This window comes from Papio anubis, chromosome 2, assembly GCF_008728515.1.
Source record: "Papio anubis isolate 15944 chromosome 2, Panubis1.0, whole genome shotgun sequence".
In the NCBI taxonomy this organism is placed as follows: domain Eukaryota; kingdom Metazoa; phylum Chordata; class Mammalia; order Primates; family Cercopithecidae; genus Papio; species Papio anubis.
This window is the reverse complement of record NC_044977.1, coordinates 179,710,944-179,735,426: the sequence shown is the minus strand read 5'-3', so window position 1 is coordinate 179,735,426 and position 24,483 is coordinate 179,710,944. Positions and strand designations below refer to the sequence as shown.

The window sequence follows — 24,483 nt, the reverse complement described above, 5'->3', positions numbered from 1 at the left end:
GGATCAGTTTCTTCATTGCCAGCATGTTGCAGACCAATATTTTATAAAATATAAGAAAAATAAATTACAGCAAAATTAAAGGAAAAAAAAAAAACAAGGCTCAATTTTTTATCGTTAGATGCAACAAACAAAATTTCTTTGATCAAATTGCTTCAAAAACATTTTCTAAGTACTCTAAATGTCCTTATCATAGACAGTCTGTAGATTGATCCTAGGCTGTTGATCATACTTTGAGTAGCACTTACTTACAGTGTGTTTGTAGTACAGTGCGTATGGTAGGATAATGCTCTTTGTATAGTTATTAGGATTACAGAGTTGGCTCTGACTTATTTTCTAAACCCGAATGACCTTCATGTACCTTTAGAGTATGTTATAAGTGGATTTGATCCTATTATATAGCAGCATTATATAGCATATAGAAGGGTAGCCTCAGATATTAGTGATTTTCTTTGCTTTTTTCTTTTGTATTTTAAAATAGAGATGGGGTGTTGCTATGTTGCCCATGCTCAAGCAGTCCTCTCACCTCGGCTCAAGGTGAATTCCTGGGCTCAAGCAGTCCTCTCACCTCGGCCTCCCGAAGTGTTAGCATTATAGGCATGAACCACCATACCTGGCCAGGGATTTTCTTTTGTGGATTAAGTTAATGCTTCCTAATATCAGTATATCATCACATGTACTTTCTGATATGTTTGGTTAACTTTTTTCTTCATGTTTGGTATGCTACTTACCCTTCTTTATCAGTTTTTCCTTTTATTTTCTAGTTATCTTTTCAACGGAAGCATCTGATGGGGTTTTCTATCTTTATTATTTAGTTTTAATCAACACCAGGTTCCACTTCATCCTTTGTGTTAATATTTTCTGAATTTTTTTTTTTTTTTTTTTACTGTTAGTCTCCACTTACAACTCTGTAGTAGGCCCAGGGACTCACTGGCTCACACCTGTAATTCCAACACTTTAGAAGGCTGAGGTAGGAGGATTGCTTGAGGCCAGGAGTTTGAGACCAGCCTAGGCAATAGAGTGAGACCATATTTTTACCAAAAAAATAAATAAATAAATCAGCAGGCTTAGTGGTGTGTGCCTGTAGTCCTAGCTACTCTGGAGGCTGAGATGGGAGGTTGGACCCAGGAGTTCAAGGTTACATTGAACTAAGATTGCACCACCATGCCCTGGGCAGCAGAGTGAACCTCTTGTCTCTTTAAAAAAAAAAAAAAAAAAAAAAAAACACAAACAAAAAAAAAACTATGGTAGATATTGAAAACTGCTCTACAAGCATTTTACTTGTTTATGTTTTCTTTCTTTCTGTCTCTCTCTCTCTCGCTGTCCCTGTCTGTCTCTTTATTTTCTTTCCTTTCCTTCTTTTTTCTTTTTTGAGATGGGATCTTGCTCTGTCACCCAGGCTGGGGTGCAGTTGTATGATCATGGCTCACCGCAGCCTCAGCCTCCTCAACACTCAAGCGATCCTCCCACCTCAGCCTCCTGAGTAGCTGGGATCACAGGTGTGAACCACCATGCCAAGCCTACATTTTCTTGAAATATTTTGAATCAGTGTTTAAAATTGAGAAGTTTTACATGAAAATTCGTATTTCTGGCTTGTCTCAAGAAATTGCCTAATGTAGGAACCCTGATCAGAAGTTGCTTTGTAGTTGCTCTCATGTCTAGTTAATGATCTTTCCCATTCATAAAACCTCCTCCACCCCCAAAATCCTCTTGTCTCTTTGTAACTGAGAAAGTTAGGAATACTGCACTTCTTAAACTGGCTAAGTATCAGCATTTCCTGTGTCTCCTTGGATGTAAACATTTGTGTTTGTGACTCTTGTCCTGTAGTAGCTCCCTATTCTTAATTGCTACAGAGAAAATTTAGACTTAAGGGTAGTTCTAGGTATTATGTATCTCACTTAATTTTCAGACACCAGGAGTACCACATGGGGTTTTATGTCCTGACTACACTCAGATTGAGGCAATGGGAATATTGGGACCGGAATTGTAGTTTGACTCCCAACACTGTCCTGCTTTCAGAACTTACTTCTCTAAAGCTGTCTTTTACCATATATGTTCCTTCTCCTTCTCAGTAGACTTTTTCTTTGTAATCTTTAGCAAGTACTTTGTCTCCACTTTAAGCTAATCAGAAACTTGCTCACTCTTTCTAGGCGTAGCTGAACTTGTTTATGCCTCTGCTGTGCCCTTATTTCTTTTTGAAATCTTCACTTCTTCTCCATGGTCCTTTCTTTCCCTTCTAAAAATGTACTTCAGATTTGAGAATCTCAGGAATTTGCAGGTTAACCTCACCCTATGTTGAATTTTTCTTTACTCTGTGATTCTTATACAGTTAAATACTTAATGAATAACATTAACTTGCTTTTGTTGGTTAGTGTTTTTCATTTGTGTTTGTGCAACTAGATGGCACATGTTCATACACTCTTATATATGTATAATTTTTTTCTTCTAATCTCCTATTCTTTCTAGTTATCCCTGTGCATTTACTGTTAGTATTGTTTTCACTTTGAATCATAAGTGCTCATCATTGTCCTTAATGAAACTTGAACTTGTTATTACTTTAGGATAATATACAGTGTGGTATAATAGGAAAATTTTTTTACAGCTTTGCTATCATTAATTGAATGCCTACTTTTTACCCATTTTTGTCCATTTGCCTTTTACCCTTTTACTAGTTTACATACATGAAAGATTATCCTGACTTCATTTCTAATTTGTAGAATAGCTTTGCAAGATAGGCAGCATACCTGTATGCTCTTAGAAAGGTATGGAACTGGAGTAAGAGTCCCAGGGTTAGCTTTTTGGTTTTATCTCTCTTACAGAACTTAGCCAGATCACTTTAGGAGTCTTTCTTTAAAAGGACGGAGTTGAATTGGATTATGTCTGGAAGGTTTTTTGGTAATCTAACTGCAGATATATATAACTTGATTTGAGAGATAATGTTTAGTTTTGGTGCACTCGGGTTATTAGTTATCATTACAGGTATTTTTAATATTCTTTTATGTTAAAAGTGAGAAGTGTTTTAGGAAAATTGAGATTCATTTTCAGTTTTAGATACAGTTCCAAAAAGAGTATAAGCTCTATTAATGTAATTCTTAAATATATAATCTATATATATGCATGTATTAATAATAGAAAATATTTTAGTTTCCTTTTGTGACCACATATATTGTGGAAAAATATAATTTTCAAACAAAAAATATACAATTTACATTTAATATTGATCACCAGCCCTGGTTTTATAACTGATTCAGTAAAAGATCTCATATCTTACAAATTTTGTAAACTGTTTTAAAATTTTAAACAGTTTTATCCCAAAATGTTACTGTAGAAGGAAAACAAAAATAGGCTACCCGGTTATCACTTTTGTAGAATGGTTTGCATCTTGTACGATGCTAAAAGAAAAAAAAATACTAAGAGTTACGTTTCAGCCTTCTTCTGTGTGTCATTGTCCAAATTCCAGTCTGTGATAGATTGATTCATTTGTTTAACACATTCATATGGAGAGCCTATTGAATGAAAAATTCTGTTCTGGATACCCAATAAATATTTGTTGAATATTCATCATATTAAATGATAATGATCATGGGCTTGGCACAGGTGCTTTTTCCTTGTTTTAGTTCATCCTTTCACTAGTCATGTGAGGTATAGTTCTGTCAGCCTTCCATATTTTACAGACAAGGAAACTTTGAAGTTCAGGGAATTTTCTGTTTTGTAATTAATAACTGATAGAGTTAGGAATACAATCTTGTTCTGTTTGACTCCGGGGTAGCATGTGTTAAAAGGCGATCCAGTGCAAAAACAGTATGAATTTCTTGTTTAAATTATTAGCTGTAATACTAATTTTATGTAATGTGAGGCTTTTTGTTTTTGTTTATGTTTCGTAAAATGGTTTTTAATATTGAAGTGAGCCCCTGTTTGGGCTAACATTTGAATTTTCTTGTTGGAGTTAAATTTCGCCTCTCAGGAATGAAGGATCTTTTCTTTTTCCATTATTGTTATATGGTTGTTAACATATACACACACACCCAAACACCTCAAATTGTAAGTAAATGGAGATGGTTATGACTGTGATCTCACATTGTATAGATATTTATTTATTTATTATTTTTTGAGACAGGGTCTTACTCTGTTGTCCAGATTGGAGTGCAGTGGCATGATCTTAGGTTACTGCAGCCTCTGCCTCCTGGGATCAAACCATCCTCTCACCTCAGCCTCCCAAGTGCTGGGCTATAGACACGCACCACCATGTTTGGCTAATTTTTACAGTTTTAGTAGAGACGGGATTCCATTGTTTTGGCCAGGCTGATCTCAAACTCCTGGCCTCAAGTGATCCACTTGCCTTGGCCTCCCAAAGTGCTGGGATTACAGGTGTGAGCCACTGCACCCGGCCAGTATAGATTATTTAAAACCTGGTTTCACTACTTGTTGTTTGCGCGACCTTCGATAAGTTATTTAATCCTTTGTGCCTTCTCTATCAAATGGGCCTACTCTGTTTCATAGGACTGTTGAAAGGATTAAACGAGATAATTCGGCGGTTAGTGCATAATAATATCTAACATTTGTTAAGTGTTTACTATTGTCTTCTGCCTTTCAGAAGCTATCAGAACCAGAAGCCCATAATGGCAACCTTATAGATGTTGACAAATTCCTGTAGTGTTAACGGTACATCCAAGATGTATGAGAGGAATTTATATTGTTCCTATTGATGAACATTGTCCCATAATTAGACTTATGATTTTTATGTCGAGGACATTGTTTTCTTACACAGTCATTTCTTTGATTAAGCTTAAGGCTTTTGGATGATATCTTTCCATTTGGTATGTTGCCGTCTCACTCTAGTCATTTGTTTCCCAAAAAGGATGTAATTTCTTTTTTCTTTAACTCTTGTTGTTCATTATTACATCAGTTTTGGTTATTACATTATAGATAATAGATTGGCTTCAAATTATATACACATTTAATTATATATGTTTATAAATAAACTAGAGAAATATTTCTTTCTTGATCTGATTTCTTTCTCCTTCCTTTGTTTAAACTAGACTTAGTCCTCCGTTGATTCAGAGAAAGAAAAGCTATGTAGTAGTCCCCCATTATCTTCAGGGGCTGTGTTCCAAGACCCCCAGTGGATTCTTGAAGGCTCCGATAGTCCAAACCAGTCCATGACCTGTTAGGAACTGGGCTGCACAGCAGGAGGTGAGTGGCCAGCAAGTGAACATTACCACCTGAGCTCTGCCTCCTGTCAGATCAGCCTCAGTATTTGATTCTCATAGGAGCACGAACTCGCTTGTGAACTGTGCATATGGATCTAGATTGTGCACTCTTTACGATGCCTGATCCCAAAACCATCCTCCCCACCCCCCGCCACTGTGGAAAAATTGTCTTCCACAAAACCAATCCCTGATGCCAAAAAGATTGGGTACTGCTACTATACATGTGATGTGTTTTTGATCTGATAACCGAAACAGCTACTAAGTGACTAATAGGCAGGTAATGTAAACAGTGCAGGTATGTTGGACGAAGGAAGGATTCACATCCCTTACTGAATGGAGCAAGAGAGCCCAATATTTCATCATACTACTCAGAATGGTGTACAATTTAAAATGTATGACTTGTTTATTTCTAGAATTCTCCATTTAATATTTTCAGAGCACAGTTGGCCATGGGTAACTGAAACCACAGAAAGTAAAGCTGTGGATAAGGGGGGACTACTGTATAGCTGTAATATCAAAAGAGAAACAAAGGAAGTGTCCTTGCTTTTGAACATGCAGAAGGATGATAGTGATAGTGATAGTAGGTGACATTATAGAAAGTGCTTACTCTGTGCCCTTTACTCATTGAGTTATGTGTATTATTTTTTAATTTTCAATAATCCTCTGAGATGAGTACTGCTACCCACATTTATGGCTGAGGAAATAGACGAAAGGTATCTAAAAAATAGACATTAGGTCACACACCTAATAAGACCACACTAAATGGTAGTGGTAATTTAAGGGATTACAGGAAGGTAATTTTGACTATGAGGCATTTTTGCCCTATGAACTGACTTTAGAACCTGTTCCCTTTGAATTCTACTTCCTCCTTGTCCCCTCATCTATACATTTCTTTCAGAAAAATAATATTTAGTTTTGCCTGTTTTTTGAACATTATTATAAGGAGATGTCATGCTGCATGTATTCTTGTGAATCTTCACAGTTATTTTTTTATTGGATTCATGTGTAAAGAACTTAAAACAATTTCTTTACCTCACAACTCTTCATTTATGGAAACAATTGCTATTTGTAATTTTGAGAAATATAGTTTTTAATGGAGATGAGTTATAAGTAAACACTCTTTTACTCCCTCCCCTTCTTTAGTTATTGTAGCTTTAATAGACAGAATGGGAGATGCCAAAGACAAGGTTCGAGATGAAGCTCAGACTCTGATATTGAAGTTAATGGATCAAGTAGCACCACCTATGGTAAGCCTACATTTTAAAATTCAGATTTTGCTAATGGTAATCACAGCAAATCATTAAAGCCACAGCAAGCATGAATGCTGACGTTTTAAACAATCATTTGTTGCTAATGCCTTTAAGAAGTCGACATTTAAGATAAAGTGTCATTAAGATAATGTTTGACTCTGGTTTTTTGCTTCTTATTTTGTACTCTTTAATGCTTTTTTTTAAAGCTAACTAATAGATTTCAGTGGTTTGACAGTATACGGATTATATTATACTTTAGGATTTTTTTCGTTTCTCTTTTTTGTAAATTGTAAAATGTTTGAGAAAGCTTATTTTGAGAACTACTGAATACTATATTGTTCATTTCTGCAACTCCTACAGAGACCAGAAGAAAATTTTTTCACAAGTGGTTACTATGTTTTCCCAAATGTTTTGTATTTCAGAACTAATTTATTTTTTTTTTAATATTGTGGTGAGTGTCCTTCCACTGTTGTTTATTCATTTACATTTTAGGTTGTTTTTGTCTTTCTGTGATTACAGACATTACCATAAGGGGCATCCCTTGTACTTCTATCTTTGAACATAAATATAAGTATTTATATAGAATAGCGTTCCAGAGGTAGTATTGATGAGTCAGGTTACCCACATTTAAGATTTTCTTTTTTTTTTTTGGTAATTTCTTAAGCCAGCTTCTTGAAAGTTTAGTAGGGAGAGAGAAATATATTAGTAGAACTGAATACAGACTCCAGAAAGAATACTGAGTACAGAAAGAGGATGGCTGTGTATGTTGTATATTTGAATTTTGTAAAGGGTAAAAGTGCTGTTTCCAAATGTGGAGAAAGGATTGATTGGTACAGTTGGCTTCACGTTTGTAAAAGTAAAGTTGGATTTCTTGTTACACCCAAAATAGTTGGTTTAAATTATTTGTATAGGTTTATCTATGCTTTTTCTAACAGAAGAGTGTGGTAGGTAGCTATAAAATCGATTGTCCAAATACGTTTCTGTATTTGGATCCAACATTGAAAGGAAAAAAGTCTGAATTATAAAATGTCCAAAAAAAAAAAAAAAAAAACAAAAGCCTGTTCCGTGTGAGTCTATATTAGTTACTACACAATGTTGAACCACTTAAATACTTACTGGACTACTGGACTTATAATGGTAGCATTGTTATTGAAGGTTTCTTAATTATAGAAGAAATCGTGTGTCCTTGGAAATTCTAAGGTTTTCAGTTGTTGGACATGGTTCTTCTGGGAATAAATAAAATCTAAAGTGAAATATATGTAAGTACTAAAATGTGATTAAGGTAATAAAAATAGGTGAGAACAATTGTGTAGTTTGGCTTAGAAAAACTTGTAAGTAGTGGAGAAATGAACAACAGTCTGATGAAAACGTTCAGTTACCAGTAAGGTTGGTAGTAGGATTGGGAAGAAATAAAAGATTGTAACATGAATAATTTAGTTTTTTGTTTCACATTTTTACTTTTCTTTCAAATAGTACATTTGGGAGCAGTTGGCTTCTGGTTTTAAACACAAGAATTTTCGATCTCGAGAAGGCGTGTGTCTGTGTCTTATTGAAACCTTAAACATGTGAGTTTTATGATTACTGAAAATAACTTTTTTTTTATTTCTCTAAAAAAACCTCAGTTCACAAAGTCAAGGAAAGCTATGGTAATAACACACTTAAAATTGTTATTAAAGCATATAACTTTTTATTTGATACCTTTACTGTTCATTTTTTGTGTATGTTATCTTTCATGTTCTTAATTTTTCAGTTATGTCAGTAATAAGTGTTTCTTTTTTTTTCTTTAGTATGTAGCCACCCAAAACAGATGGTCATGGAACTGATATGCTGATAACTTAGTATCTATTTCTGTTCTGGATCGAATTTGAAATTTTTTTAAATTCAATGATATTTCACATATTATAGCCATTTACCATCCCCACCCTCCCCCAGAGCAATGTGGTGGGTACCAGAGTCATAGACCAAGCAAAACTTTCCCCGGTAACTAGACAGTGAGGCTGGTAGCTGTGTGCAGAGTTCTGGCTGCCATAGTTGCCACAGAACTATGACTGATCTGAAAAAGTGCTAGGACTTTTGTTCTTGCGCTGAATTATGTTTTTAGGTTCTATGCAATGTCATAGGTCATAGGTAGTAGCTTTCAACTTTTCCTATAGTGCTACTTCCGTTTCTTAACTATGTTTTCACTTATTTTCTTTTATTACTTTGTAGTCCTTTCTGCCCTCTAGAAGCCTATAAGTGTACTTAGTCTACACAGCTCTTTGTGCTTGGTTTTGGCTCTCCTGCCATAAGCATAAAGATCTTTTAATTTCGTTATTTCATTGGAATGCATTTATATGAGACCCAGAGTCTAAAAAAAATCACAATTTTAAAAGTGAAAACTCTGATTTTCTTAAGTTATTCGTAGGTTGCTAGGTTTAAGAGTGCCATTGTTGAACATTTTAATCTATTGGATTATGTGTTGTCTTCACTCTCAGTTGTGATTATTCAAATTTGCATACTTCACATTGCTTAGAATTATTTTTGCTTATGTCTCATATCCTTCATGTTTTAATGATGTGTACCCATCCTCTCCACCATATTTGTCTTATTGCTACAGACAAGAAGGTATAAGGATATTTTGTTCACTGTTTATTAAAAACAAATTCTCTTTATTTTTTTCTCAAATTATATTTAGTTTTGGGGCTCAGCCGCTAGTCATCAGCAAATTGGTACCACATTTGTGTATCCTGTTTGGAGATTCCAACAGTCAGGTAAAATTTTATTTACATTCAAGCATTGACTGATTTTTTGGCTACCATTTCTTTTCTAGTCCTCTTATTCTGTTTTTAAAAAAGAAGAGAGGGTGGAGGGGGTTGCTGAAATGAAGATTTTACTTCATTAAAAAAATCCATCAAAGTTAGTTTTTAAAAACATTATATTCATGAAAGTTGCTTATGTTTGTCAGTTGTTTGGCTAGTAGTAAGGACAGATGGGACTTAAAGATTAGTTTTGAGTGTGAGAGACTGAGTAACAAAGAGCTTAGATTCCCTGCTACAGTCTACCTGTATGTTAACTGTGGGACAGATTGTCAGCTTCCTTTGGTTATTGCTGAAATTGGCTGCATAACATTTTGCAGTTGTAAGAACCCTACTTAACAGAGAGGATTTATATCAGTGGTATATCAGTTGTTAGAAACTTTTTTATCTGAGCTGTCTATACCAGTAGGCCCCAACCTTTTTGGCACCAGGGACTAGTTTTGTGGAAGACAATTTTTCCATGGGAGGGTAGGGATGGTTTTGGGATGAAACTGTTCCACCTCAGGTCATCAGGTATTAGTTAGATTCTCATAAGGAGTGTGCGACCTAGATCCCCTCGCATGCACAGTTCACAATAGGGTTTGTGCTCCTATGAGAATCTAATGCTGCCTCCGATCTGACAGGAGGTGGAGTTCAGGCGATAAAGCTTGCTTCCCTGTCACTCACCTCCTGCTGTGGTCCTTGAACAGGCTACGAACCCATATGAGTCCATGGTCTGGGGCTTGGGAACCCCTGGTCTATACTATAGGTATAATACAGGAATGTGTTCTGGATCATGTCCCTCATGGTGAACTTGAATCTTGACTGTAACCTTTTTGGCACAGTTTGGCCATTTGGAGTGACCTCGGGAAAGATTTTCCCTTCTTTTAGATCCTACCTGCTCCTCAAGAGGTTTGTAGAGAATTCTACTGTCTCTTCAGTTGCTGTTTCACAATGAGCTGTGCAAGGGAACTGGAGCTACCTTTCAAATTCCTGTATTCAGACCACATTCTTTTTTTTTTTTTCCTTTTAATTGTAGCAAATACAATATAAAATTTACCATTCTAACAGTTTTTAAGTGTAAGTTCAGTGGCATTACATACATTCACATTGTTTTGCAACACCCATCACTGCCATCTAGCTCCAGACTGAAACTCTGTACCCGTGAACAGCAGCTCCCCAGTCCCTGGCAGCCCCCCGGTGGCCCCCCATCCCCAGCTCCTGGCAACCACCGTTCTCCTTTCTGCCTTTGTGAATTTGACTGTTCTGTGTACCTCACAGAGGTAGAATGATAGAATATTTGTCCTTTTGTGTCTGGCTTGTTTATTTAGCATAATGTCTTCAAGGTACATCCATCTTGTGGCATGTATCAGAATTTCCTTCCCTTCTGTTTTAGGCTGAATAATATTTCATCGTGTGTATATAGCACATTTTGTTTATCCATTTCTCTGTGGATGGACATTTGGGTTGTTTCCACGTTTGGCTATTGTAAATAATGCTACTGTGAATATTAGTGTAAAAAATATCTGTTTGAGTTCAGGCCGCATTCTTGAAATGCAGTTTTAATATAGGAAAATACATTAACCATGATAATAGTTTGTATTAATATAATTATTGGCAGTTGTTTACATAATCTTACTACAGGTAGGGTTTTTTTTTGTTTGTTTGTTTGTTTTTTGAGACAGAGTTTCGCTCTTGTTGCCCAAGCTGGAGTGCAATGGTGTGATCTTGGCTCACTGCAACCTCCACCTCCCTGGTTCAAGCGATTCTCCTGTCTCAGCCTCTCAAGTAGCTGGGATTACAGGCACGTGCCACCACGCCAGGCTACTTTTTTGTATTTTTAGTAGAAACGAGGTTTCACCATGTTAGCCAGGCTGGCCTCCAACTCCTGACCTCAGGTGATCCACCAGCCTTGGTCTCCCAAAGTGCTGGGATTACAGACGTGAGCCACCGTGCCCGGTCTACAAATAGATTTTTAAAATTTTTTTATTATTATTTTATTTTATTTTATTTATTTTTTTGAGTTGGAGTCTCGCTCTTTGTCACCCAGACTGGAGGGCAGTGGCACGATCTCGGCTCACTGCAACCTCTACCTCGGTGGTTCAAGCAATTCCTCTGCCTCAGCCTCCTGAATAACTGGGATTACAGGCGCATGCCACTACGCCCAGCTAATTTTTTTGTATTTTTAGTAGAGGCGGGGTTTCACCATGTTGGCCAGACTGCTCTCAAACTCCTGATGTCAGTCAATCCACCCTCCTTGGCTTCCCAAAGTGCTGGGATTACAGGCATGAGCCACTGCACCCGGCCACAAATAGATTTTTAAAAAGCTTAGCAAGTAACTTTTATTGACAAGTTTCTCCAATTTCTGTAAAATCATCTTTTAGTAGTTTTTTCTAGAAGTATCTTGGCGGGCCCTCTTGGGTTTTTACTGATGACAAGCCATATATGCAGGGGTTTAGAGGCATTAAACCCCACTTAGAGCTTCAAGTTGATCTATTAGTGTAATGTTACCTTGAAATGAAGTATTTTATTGTATCATATATAAGTTTCTTAAAAAGTTCTGAATTCTTTGACAGGTGAGAGATGCTGCAATATTGGCTGTAGTGGAGATTTATAGACATGTGGGAGAAAAAGTGAGGATGGATCTTTGTAAGAGAGGAATTCCCCCTGCTAGGTAAGTCTTGCTGAATTTGGTTCCTTTTTTTTTCACCACTAGTTTTAAAAGTTTTCATTTTGTTTATTTTAATTATTTATTTATTTTTTTGAGATGGAGTCTTTCTCTTGTTGCCCAGGCTGGAGTGCAATGGCGTGATCTCGGCTCAATGCAACCTCTGACTTCTGGGTTCAAGTGATTCTCCTGCCTCAGCCTCCCGAGTAGCTGGGATTACAGGTGCATGCCACCATGGCCGGCTAATTTTTTGTATTTTTAGTAGAGACGGGGTTTTTCCATGTTGGTCAGGCTCGTCTCAAACTCTCAACCTCAGGTGATCCACCCACCTCAGCTTCCCCAAGTGCTGGGATTACAGGCATGAGTCATTGCCCCCGGCCTATTTTAATTTCTTTTTTTTTTGAGATAGAGTCTTGCTCAGACTGCAGTACAATAGCGCGATCTTGGCTCAGTGCAGCCTCTGCATCCTGGGCTCAAGTGATTATCCCATCTCAGCCTCCCGAGTAGCTGGGACTACAGGCATACACCACCACACCTGGCAAATTTTTTGCATTTTTAGTCGAGACAGGGTTTCATCATGTTGACCAGGTGGGTCTGGAACTCCTGACCTCACGTGTTCTGCCCGCCTCAGCTTCCTAAAGTGCTGGGATTAGGCGAGAGCCACTGTACCCAGCCTGTTTATTTTAAATAGGTTCAAATTTTTGAAATTTTTGTTTTGTTTTGTTTGTTTTTGAGACAGGGTCTGGCTCTGTTGCCTAGGCTGTAGTGCAGTGGTACGATCTCCGCTCACTGCAACCTCCACCTCCGGGACTGAAGTCATCCTCTCATCTCAGCCTCCCAAGTAGCTGGGATAACAGACATGTGCCACCACGCCTGGCTACTTTCTGTATTTTTTGTAGAGATAGGGTTTCACCATGTTGCCTAGGCCAGTCTTGAACTCCTGAGCTCAAGCGATCCTCCTGCCTCTGTCTCCCTGGGATTATGGATGTGAGCCACTGCAGCCAGCAGAAATGTTTTAAAATTCAAAAGATACAAAAGGATATGTATGTTATCACCATTTAAAAAGTTCTTAAGATCCTATAATATTTTTTGCCATTGTTTCATTATATATTCATTTATTATTTAGTATATAATTATGTACCATTATCAGGTGATAATAGTCATTATTTGGGAGATGCTTGAGCAAGGATTTACTAAAAATATTAATTCATTCATCAAGTAAATACTTTAAAAGTATGTACTGTTGAAAGGTACCATACAATTTATTTGATAACAGAAACTGTATGAGAATCAGTTTTTTGTTCTTTGTTTTTGGAGACGGAGTCTCGCTCTGTCGCCCATTCTGGAGTGCAGTGGCGCAATCTCGGCTCATTGCAAGCTCCGCCTCCCGGGTTCATGCCATTCTCCTGCCTCAGCCTCCCGAGTAGCTGGGACTACAGGCGCCCGCCACCACACCCGGCTAATTTTTTTGTATTTTTAGTAGAGACGGGGTTTCACCGTGTTAACCAGGATGGTCTCGATCTCCTGACCTCGTGATACGCCTGCCTCGGCCTCCCAAAGTGCTGGGATTACAGGCATGAGCCATCGCGCCTGGCCAAGAATCAGTTTTTTAAAAGCTTAATAAGTAACCAATTCTAGGATTCTTACAATTGCAAAATGTTTTATAGCCAATTTCAGCAATAACCAAAGGAAGCTGACAATCTGTCCCACAGTTAACATGCAGGTAGACTGTAGCAGGGAATCTAAGCTCTTTGTTACTCAGTCTGTCACACTCAAGAACTAACCATTAAGTCTCTTCTATCCTTACTTCTAGCCAAACAACTGACAAATTAAAAAAAAAAAAATTAGTCACTATTCTTAAAACCTACTCTTAAAACATGTTCAAATAAAAAAGAAATCAATAATATATGAGTAGTATGGCATCAGATTGCTAAATAATCTTCTAGTGTATCAGAAAACATTTTTCAATGGCTTTTTTCTTTATTACTTATCAGTTTATATACTTTTATTAAGGATATTCATATTGAAGTTTTTTTTCTTCATAATGAAATTTTAAGGGCATTCACTAAAGGAATTTTTTTAACTTTTTATTAAGGTATTTAGTATTTCAAACAAATACTAAAGGAGGTGGAATAAAATAATGAACCTTCATTTACCTATTACTGGGTTTGAACAATTATCAGTGTGTATCCAGTTTTTTATGTTACATCCTAAACTACTTACCCTTGTGCTGTATTATGTTGAAGCAAGTCCAAGTTATGACATTTCACTTATAAATATTTCAATACATTTTTAAAAGAAAAAAATTTTTGTCAGTCACAACAACAATACCATCAGCACACTCTAAAGTTTTTTTTTCATGTAATTCTATAATATCAAATATGTAGTTAGGGTTCAAATTTCCAGTCGTTTCATAAATACTATAAGTGTGTGTCTTAATCTGTTTTGTGTTGCTGTAAAGGAATATCTGAGGCTGGGTAATTTATAAATAAAAGAGGTTTATTTGGCACGTGATTCTGGGGGCTGTACAAGAAGCATCGGGCCAGCATTTGCTAGGCTTCTGTTGAGGGCGTCTGACTGCTTCCACTCACGGGTGGAAAGCGATGAGGAGGCAGTGTTTGCAGAGATGACCTGGCCTGAGAGGAAGCTAGAGAACAAGAATCAGGCTCTTTATAACAACCAGCTCTCATAGGAACTAGCCTAGGGAGAACTCATTCACTCCTCCTTGCCCCAGGGAGAACAGGACATTATTCATGAAGGATCCACACCCATGACCCAAACACCTCCCATTAGGCTTGGAGATCAGATTTCAGCTTGAGGCTTGGCGGGATCAAATTCAAACCATAGTAATATGTATGTGCTTTTAACAGTTTGTTGAATCAGGGTCCAAATAAAGTCTGTATGTTACATTATGTTTTGTTAAGTCTTTTAAAACCTTTATGTACTCCAACACTCTTTTATCCTTGTGTTTTATTTGTTGAATAAGCTAATAGTTTATTCTGTGAAGTTTCCCCCATTCTGGAGTTTGCCAATTCTTTTCCTGTGATATGGTTTAACATATTATTTTCTCTTCATATCCTGTTATTGTGTAGTTAAATCTAGAGATTTCAGCAGGTCTTTGTGGGAGGATGTCAGGAAGAGCAAGGCAACTTCGTAGGTGGTGATGTGTTCTAGTATGATGTGTCTCATCATATTTGGTTGTCTCTCTTAGCAGTAGTTGTTTGCCAGTACCAATTATTTGCTGGTAATAAGATTGTCTCAGAAATAAGCTTTTTGTTGACTTGATCATCTATTCATTTTCTACTTCCAGGACTACCAAGAATTCCATTTGAGTAAATTCTACATCATTTTATGGATGAAAGAAATAAGTGATGTTAACATATGTATTTTGTGTGTATGTGTGTATACATATCTTTACTAAATTTATATTGAAATTACTTTATTCTTTTTTTTTTTTTTTTTTTGAGATAGAGTCTCGCTCTGTCACCCAGGCTGGAGTGCAGTGGCGTGCTCTCGGCCCACTGCAATCTCTGCCTCCCAGGTTCAAGCAATTCTCCTGCTTCAGCCTCCTGAGTAGCTGGGATTACAGGCATGTGCCACCATGCCCGGCTAATTTTTGTATTTTTAGTAGAGAGGGGGTTTCACCATGTTGGTCAGGCTGGTCTCAAACTCCTGACTTTGTGATCCGCCTGCCTCCGCCTCCCAAAGTGCTGGGATTACAGGCATGAGCCACTGTACCCAGCTTTATTATTCTTAAATAGATTTTAATTTAATTTTTTTGAGACAAAGTCTCACTCCTGCCCAGGCTGGAGTGCAGTGGTGTGACCATGGTCCACTGCAGCCTCAACCTCTTGGTCCCAAGCAATCCTCCCACTTCAGCCTCCTGAGTAACTGGGACTACAGGTGCACACCACGACACCTGGCTAATTTTTAAAATTTTTTTGTAGAGACAGGGTCTCCCTATGTTGTTCAGGCTGGTCTTTAACTTTTGGGCTCAAATAATTCTCCTGCCTCAGCCTCCCAAAGTTCTGGGATTATAGACATGAACCACCATGCCTGGCTAGACTTTATTTTTAGAGAATTTTTTGGTTCACAGTAAAATTGAGTGAAGATACAGAGATTTCCCGTATACTCTGTGTCCCTGTACATGCCTAGCCTCTCCCGTTCTCAATATTCCTCAACAGAGTGGTACATTTGTTATAATTGATGAACCTACATTGACATATCATTATCACCCGAAGATTATAGCTTGCACTAGGGTTGACCCTTGGTGTTGTATATTTTATGGGTTTGGACAGATGTATAATGACATGTGTCCACTATTGTAGTATCATACAGAATAGTTTTACTGCCTTAAAATCCATACTGTTTCACCTGTTTATTCCTCCCGCTAGCCTAACCCTTGGCAACATTCTTCTTTTTACTATCTCCATGTAGTTACATTCATACAGTATGTAGCTTTTTCAAATTGGCTCTTTCACTTAGTAATACATATTTTAAGTTTTCTCCATGTCTTTTCATGGCTTGATAGCTCATTTCTTTTTAGGGTTGGAAACTTTTCTATTATCTGGAAGTACCACAGTTTTTCCATTCTACTGTGGGACATCTAATTTGCTTCCTAGTTTTGGCAATTATGAACAAAACTGCTAAAAATGTGAATTTGCAGGCTTTGTGTGGACATACATTTTGGTCTCCTTTGGGTAAATACTAAAGAATGCAATCACTGTATTGCATGGTAAGAGTAAGTTTAATTTTGTAAGAAGTTGCCAGACTGTCTTCCAAAGTGCTTGTACCATTTTGTATTCCCACCAGCAGTGAAGGAGAGTTCCTGTTGCTTCACATTCTCACGAAGATTTGATCTTGTCAGTGTTTTGGGTTTTGGCCATTTTAACAAGTACTTGGTGGTATCTTGTTTTAATTTTGCATTTCCCTGATGACCTATGATTTGGAGTACTTTTTTGTATGCTTGTTTGCCATCTATATATCTTCTCTGGTGAGATGTTTGTTCAGATCTTTTACCCCTATTTAAATTGGATTGTTAACTTTCTTATTGTTGAGTTTTAAGAGTTTTTTGTTTACTTTGGGAAGCAGTCCTTTAACAGATATGTCTTTTGCAAATATTTTCTCCCACTCTGTGGCTTGTCTTATTCTCTTGACAGTGTCTTTCAAAGAGAAGAAAGTTTTAATTTTAATGAAGTTCAGCTTATCAGTTATTTCTTTCATGGTTCATGCTTTTGGTGTTATATTTAAAAAGTCATCACCAAACCAAAGGTCAATTAGATTTTCTACTATGTTATCTTCTAATCGTTTCATAGTTTTGCTTTTTGTGTTCTGTGATCCATTTGAATTAATTTTGGGAAAGCATGTAGGTCTGTATCTAGATTCATGTTTTTGTGAATGTCCAGTTGTCTGAGCACAGTTTTTTGAAAAAACTATCTTTTCTTCATTGTATTGACTTTGTCCCTTTTCCAAAGATCATTTTTATCATATTTATGTAGTTCTCTTTCTGGGCTCTCTATTCTGTTCCATTGATCCATTTGTCTCTTCTTTCACTAATACTACACTGCCCGTAGTTTTGTAAGTTAGGTAGCGTCAATCTTCCAACTTTGTTCTTTTCCTTTAATAGTGTGTTAGCTATTCTAGGTCTTTTGCCTCTCCCTATAAATTTTAAAATTGCTTTGTTTTTATCCACAAAACAACTTGGCTGGAATATTGATTGGAATTGCATGGAATCCATAGATCAAGTTGGGAAAAACAGACATCTTGAAAATATCAAGCCTTCCTATCCATGACTGTGGAATATATCTCAATTTATTTCTTGTTTTTTGGTTTCTTGCATCAGAGCTTTGTACTTTTCCTCATAAAGTCTTACACTTACTTCGTTAGATTTATACCTTTATGTAGATCTGAATTTTTGACCTGTATCATTTTCCTTCTCTCTAAAGAACTTCTTTTTAACATTTCTTGCAAGCATTACTACTGACAACAAATTCCTTCAATCTTTTTTTGAGAAAGTCTTTATTTCTTCTTTACTTTCAAAGGATAATATTACTGGGTATAGAATTCTAGATTGGTAGAAAAGAAAATCTAAAAAGAATTGTAGATGAGTGTGTTTTTTCTCTCAACACTTTAAATATTTTATTTCACTTTCTTCTTGCTTGCACAAGGAGACATGGGATGTAGTTTTTATCTTTGCTCCTTATAGGTAGTGTTTTCTTCCCCTCTGGTTACTTCAAGAATTTTTTTCTTTATTTTTGATTTACTATAGTTTGAATATGATATGTGTAAGTGTAGTTCTTTTGTCATTTGTTCTGCTTGGTGTTCTCTGAGCTTCCTGGATCTGCGGTTTGGTATCTGACATTAATTTGGGGAAATTCTCAGTGATTATTGTTTCAAGTACTTTTTTTCAAATACTTTTTCTGTTCTGTCTTTCTTGTTCTATTATCCCCATTAACATGTATATTACACCTTTTATAGATGCCCCACAGTTTTTGGATAGTCGCTTCTGTTTTGTTTTCCAATCTCTTTTTTCCTTGCTTTTTCAGTTTTGGAGAATTCTATTGAGATTTCCTCAAGCTCTGAGATACAGCAGTGTGCAGTCTAGTAATAAGCCCAATAAGGACATTCTTTAATTTTATTAAGTTTTTGATCTCCAGCTTTTTTATTTTTATTTTTTTGGTACTTTGTTAGAATTTCTTTCTCTCTTACCCATCTATTTTCTATTTTCTTTTTTTTTTTTTTTCCTTTTTGGCATGCTGTCTACCTCATTCTTTGGCGCCCTTAGCATATTAATCATAGTTTTAAAAAAATTCCTGGTCTGGTAATTCCAACATATCTTCCATATCTGGGTCTGGTTCTGATACTTGCTCTCTGTTTTTTGTTTTTTTTTTTTGTCTTTCATAATGCCATGTAATTTTTTTTTTAATAGTTGAACATGATGTGACAGGTAAAAGGAACTACTTGAAACAGGCCTTTAGTAATGTGTTGGTAAGGTATGGGGTAGAGGAAGTGTTCTATAGTCCTATGAGTAGGTCTATTTTAGTGAGCCTGTGCCTCTGGATTGTGAACTTCACAAATGTTCCTTAAGTATTTCCCGCTCTCCCCTCACTTAGGTGGGACAGGATGGCTAGCTAGAGTGGGCGGGAATCATGTATTTCCCTTTTTTTGGTATGGAAGAGTATAGTAGACTGGAGTTCGGGATTTCCATTTCTCCGGAGAACTAGAGCAGCAGGAGATGGGTATTTTCCTAGGTCAGTTAGGCTCTGATAAAACCCCAGCAGGTTAAGTATAATTAAATAGTTTCACTTAAGGTCAGACATTGTTAAGGAGAACAGAATACTCACATATTTCAAATTGGTTCTTTTTCGGTTCTCCCTGCTGGAAACATGATAGGATTTTGCACTGATACTCACTCTGAAAACCAAGTTGAACTCTTGGAGGTAAAACTCAAAAAGTGTGGTCTCCTCTGCACCACGATGACTGGGTCCCCTGGAGTTTTTGACTCTCAAGAGTTGTCCACTCTGAGCCTCCAGCAATTTGTTAACTACAGGTCAGGTTTTCCTACTCTGACACTGGTTTTCACAGAGTCACAGAGGTTTCTACTGATGGGTTATGCTCTGGTAAGTTGTGATTCTCTGTTTTCATCTCTCCATCTCTTAATTTTTGGTGCAGCTGTTTGCCCTGTGACCTCCCTTTTCTTACAAATGTAAGAAGAGTTGTCGATTTTTTAGTTTGTTTAACTTTTTACTTGTTGTTAGGGCAGAGTAGCAACTTTCCAAGCTTCTTACATATGGAAATCAGAGGGGGGAATTACTTTTTAAAAAAATATTTTAAATGTTTATTCAGGTAGGAACTCCATACAGAAAAGTGCACAAATCATTAGTATACAAATCTATGAATTATAACAAAGTGAGTCCATGCAAGTATCCACCACACAGATGAAGTAGAACATTACAACATCCCAGAAGCCACTTCAAATCCTTTTAAATGTTTACCTCTTCTCTTCCTAAAAGTAACCACAATCCTGACTTCTAACACCATAGTTTAGTTTTGACTGTTTCTGAATTTTATATTAATAGAATCATATACTTCTTTGTGTCTGCCTTCTTTCTGTTAAAAATTATGTTTTTTACGTGTGTGTGTGTGTGTGTGTGTGTTGGGTTGTTGGATCCAGCTACAGTTGTTCATTTTGATAGCCTTATCGTTTTCCATTGTATGAATAGACTATACTTTATGAATTCAAAACTGAAGATGGACATTTGCATTATTTTTCGTTTACGGTTTTTATGAGTATGCTGCTAATAACTTTCTCGTATATGCTTTTTGGTGTACATACTAATTCATTCTTTTGGAATATATCTTAGAGTAGAATTGCTATGTCAGAGGTGATGTTCACATTTAGTTGATATGGACAGTTTTCCAGAGTGGTTGTATTCCATTTATATTCTCACTGGTACTGTTGCAAGTTTCCATTATTCTACATAGTCACCAATATTTTGTATTGTTAGGCTTATTTTCACTAATTTTAGGTTCTTAATGGGTGTGGTGTTTCATTGTGGTCGTAACATGCATTTTTCTGATTACAAATAGAGAGGAGCACGATTTAATCTGTTTATCAGCCATTTGGATGTCTTTTGTAGTGTTCTTTTCAGGCCTCTTGCCCTTTTTTTTTTTAATTGAGTTCTCTTTTTAAAAACTTGATTTGTAGAACTTTTTTATATGTTCTGTGCACAAGCCATTGTCAACGCTATATGCTTCAAGTACCTTCTCTCTCTCTGTGACTAGCTTTTGTACTTTCTTGGTGATACCTTTTGATGTACATAAATTCTTAATTTTAAAGTAGTTCTTAGTCACTTTCTTTATGAGTAGAAATTTCTGTGCCCCGTTTATGAAATCTTTGCTTACCCTAATGTATGAAGACATTCTTGTATGTAATTGTCTTGAAAGTTTTATTCACATTTAGATCTATAATCCACTTGGATTTGTGTGTGTGTTTGTTTTTTGGCAAATACAATGATTAAAGACTTCAGGTAAAAAAATTTTTCATGTGGATACTCACTTGACTCAGCACTACTTTTTGAAAACATCTTTCTTCGTTTCTTATTTTGTTATAAATTAAGTATGCATATATGTGCTTAGAATTTTTGCATCTATGCTCAAAATGACATTGACCTATAATTTTCCTTTCTTCTTGATTTATATCTTTTGTTAGTAATGTTACTTGTTAGAGGAAACTCTTTATTTGAGTTTCTTCTCATCAGAATTAACCTCATAGGGGTTTTATCATATGCAAGTAGCTAATACTTTAATGTTCTTACTGAAATAGGCCAATGACTTATTACCCCTAGCCGTTCTTACCATTCCTCCCTCCTCTAAGTCGGTAGTCACTTGGCAGATGAAGACTCTGAGACCCAGAGCAGCGACAGCTAGTCAGTAGGAGGTTGATGGCTTCCTGACACCCAGTCCATTGTTCTTTCTTCCATGCTGTGCTTGTGTCATTCTCCCTGGTGATGCTTCTTTAGCAGGTAGTAGGCAATGGAGAAGGACTCTGTGTGGGTACCTGAGCTTTGCTTTTCAAACACGCAGAGTGTTTTCTATTCTTGATGCCTATGGCCTCATTGTTTTATGGGTAGTATTTCGAATCCTCAAAATAACAACACATATTAAACAGTTCTTAAACTTTTGTAAGTTAAAGCATAGATTAATTTTGGTTTACACCTTTCTTCAGACTATTGTTCCACTATTTCCCTTTTTCCACTACCATATATTCTCAAGAGTTTATACTGAATATTACATTCATTTGAAACAAGTATTCTTTTGTTATGGTGATCGAATTCTAACTTTAATTTTTAGAAGGGATAGTTTTGATTCTCAAATATAACTCCCTTTATGGTTTCCAAATTTTCTGTTTGATATAGCCTGCTAAGGTTAAAGTTTGTTTTTGCCCACTCTTAAATTTTTATCAGAACCATTCTTCTTTGTTAAAACAACTAAACTTAAGTATGGTTCATAAAGACATTAAGTCAAATAGTGGTTTTTTTGTTGTTGTTTTTTGGTTTTTTTGTTTTTTTTTTTTTTTGAGTTGGAGTCTTGCACTGTCACCGAAGCCGGAGTGCAATGGCATGATCTCAGCTCACTGCAGCCTTCGCCTCCTGGGTTCAAGCAATTCTCCTGCCTCAGCTTCCCAAGTGGTTGGGATTACAGGCCCCTGCCACAACACCTGGCTAATTTTTTGTACTTTTAGTAGAGATGGGGTTTCATTATGTTGGCCAGGCTGGTCTCGAACTCCTGACCTTGTGATTTGCCCGCCTCAGCCTCCCAAAGTGCTGGGATTACAGGTGTGGACCACTGCGCCCGGTGAAGTCAAATAGTTTTAAAATAATAAAAATAATAAAAAATTAAACAATTTTTTTCTATTAAATATATTTTAAAAGGTAAGTTCTGATAGTATGGTCCTAGCATAACACTAGATATAGATCATTGGAACTATACTGAGGTAAACTTGTATTTTTGGTCTGTTGATTTTTGTCAAAGATGCCAAGACCATTCAATAGGGCAGGAAAGAATGGTCTTTTCAACAATGGTGCTTTATAAACTGGATATCCCTGTGCAAAAGAATGAATTTGCAACTCTTCCTCACTCCACACCCAAAAATTAACTCAAAATGGATTATAGAATCAAATGTAAGAGCCAAAATAATAAAACTCTTAGAAAGCACTAGGCAATAGTTTCTTAGATACAACACCAAAACACAAGCAACCAATGGAAAAAATAGATAAATTGGATATCACTAAAATTAAAAACTTATGCTTCAAGGAATGCCATCAAGAAAGTAAAAGAAAACCCATATTATGGGAGTAAATACTTGCAAATCAATTTTTTTATTTTTGATAGTCTCACTCTGTCACCCAGACTGGAGTGCAGTGACACGATCTTGGGCTCACTGCAACCTCCACCTCCCTTCAAGCAATTCTCCTACCTCAGCCTCCTGAGTAGCTGGGATTATAGGTGCACACAGCCATACCCGGCCACGTTTTGTGTTTTCAGTGCCGATGGTGTTTCACCATGTTGACCAGGCTGGTCTTGAACCTTTGACCTCAAGTAATCCTCCTGCCTCGGCCTCCCAAAGTGCTGGGATTACAGGCATGAGCCATTGTACCTGGCCGAAATCAAATATAAGACACGTATCTTGACTATTATAAAGGGCTCTTTACAACTCAATAGTAAAAGGACAGATAACCCAATTTTTAAAACAGACAAAATATTTGAATTTCTTCAAAAAGAGTATACAGATGGCAATAGCACATAAAAAGATGTTTAACACCATTTAACCATGAGGAAAATACAGATCAAAACTATTATACACCCCCAGGATGACTAAAATAAACAATGATAGACAAATAAAAATTGATAGACATTAACAAGTATTGATGAGGGTGTAGAGCAATTGGAACCCTCATACATTGCTATTGGGAATGTAAAGTTGTGCGGCAACTTTGGAAACAGTTTGTAATTCCTCAAAATGTCAAACATAGAATTATCTATAACCTAGTAATTCCATTCCTAGCCATATATGCAAGTGATATGAAAACATTCCTCACAAAAACCTACACACAGGTGTTCATAACAACATTATTTGTAATAGCCAAAAAATAGAGATACCCCACATCTACATATGTCCATTACTTGGTGAATGGATAAACAAAATGTAGTAAATCCATACAATGGAATATTATTTGGTCATAACAGGGATGACTGATACATCGTGCATCAACCTTGAAAACATTCATGAAAGAAGCTAGTCACAAAAGGCCACATATTGTATAATTCCATTTATATGAAATGGCCAGATATGGCAACTCATAGGCTAGATATAATCTTTAGGGAAAGGAAGTAGATTAGTGTTTGCCTAGGACTGGAGAGATCAGGGTAAATGGGGAAGGATTGCTAATGGGTATGTGGTTATTTTTTGGGGTGATGAAAATGTTCTAAAATGGATTATTTGGTTGCACAACTCTGCAGATATACTAAAAATCATTTTATTGTACACTTTAAAGAGGCGAAGTTTGTGGTATCGAATTCTATCTCAATAATACTGTTATTTTAAAAAGATAAAGTCTGAGATACCTAATTGTCTCTTTCATGTTATACTTGGGATTTATTATTCTTATTCTAAACTTTTAAGTCTGGACTTTGGTTAGAGTTACTTTCCTAATTCTGTCCTCCTTACCCTATGAGTCAGAACCTCCTAATGCTTTACTGGCCTCTATCCTTATCCTAAGTCAGAACCTTCCTAGAGCTTTGTAGGCCTCCTAAATTGTGTTTATAATCTTTTGGACAATCCAGTCTCTGTTGTATTTTTCTTCCATTGAATTTCCTAATTTCTTCCCCTGAATTACTTAAAATATCTTAGACTGTTCGTTCTGCTCTTAAATTGTTTGTTTCTTCCTTTTTTCACCAAATTATATGTACAATAATCATCTATTATAAATGCGTTTGTTTTTCTAAAATAAGTGTATAGAGTTTAATGATGGGGTTGGAGGGATTCTGTGAGGGCCACGTAGAAAATTATACTGTGTTTGTTG

General features: G+C 36.4%; 1 protein-coding gene across 33 annotated transcripts in view; it reads left to right on the top strand.

Moving 5' to 3' along the window:
- CLASP2 (cytoplasmic linker associated protein 2) overlaps positions 1 to 24,483 on the top strand; it is a 221,060-nt gene that overhangs the window by 21,879 nt on the left and 174,698 nt on the right. For 32 of the 33 annotated variants that reach the window (XM_031663835.1, XM_031663794.1, XM_031663824.1 and 29 more), the window contains exons 3-6: positions 6,351 to 6,454; positions 7,931 to 8,022; positions 9,132 to 9,207; positions 11,808 to 11,905. In XM_031663835.1, the coding sequence (XP_031519695.1) occupies positions 6,351 to 6,454; positions 7,931 to 8,022; positions 9,132 to 9,207; positions 11,808 to 11,905 (370 nt within the window). Of the gene's footprint in view, positions 1 to 5,036; positions 5,191 to 6,350; positions 6,455 to 7,930; positions 8,023 to 9,131; positions 9,208 to 11,807; positions 11,906 to 24,483 lie in introns of all 33 variants that reach the window. The other variant, XM_031663825.1, reaches the window with a different exon arrangement.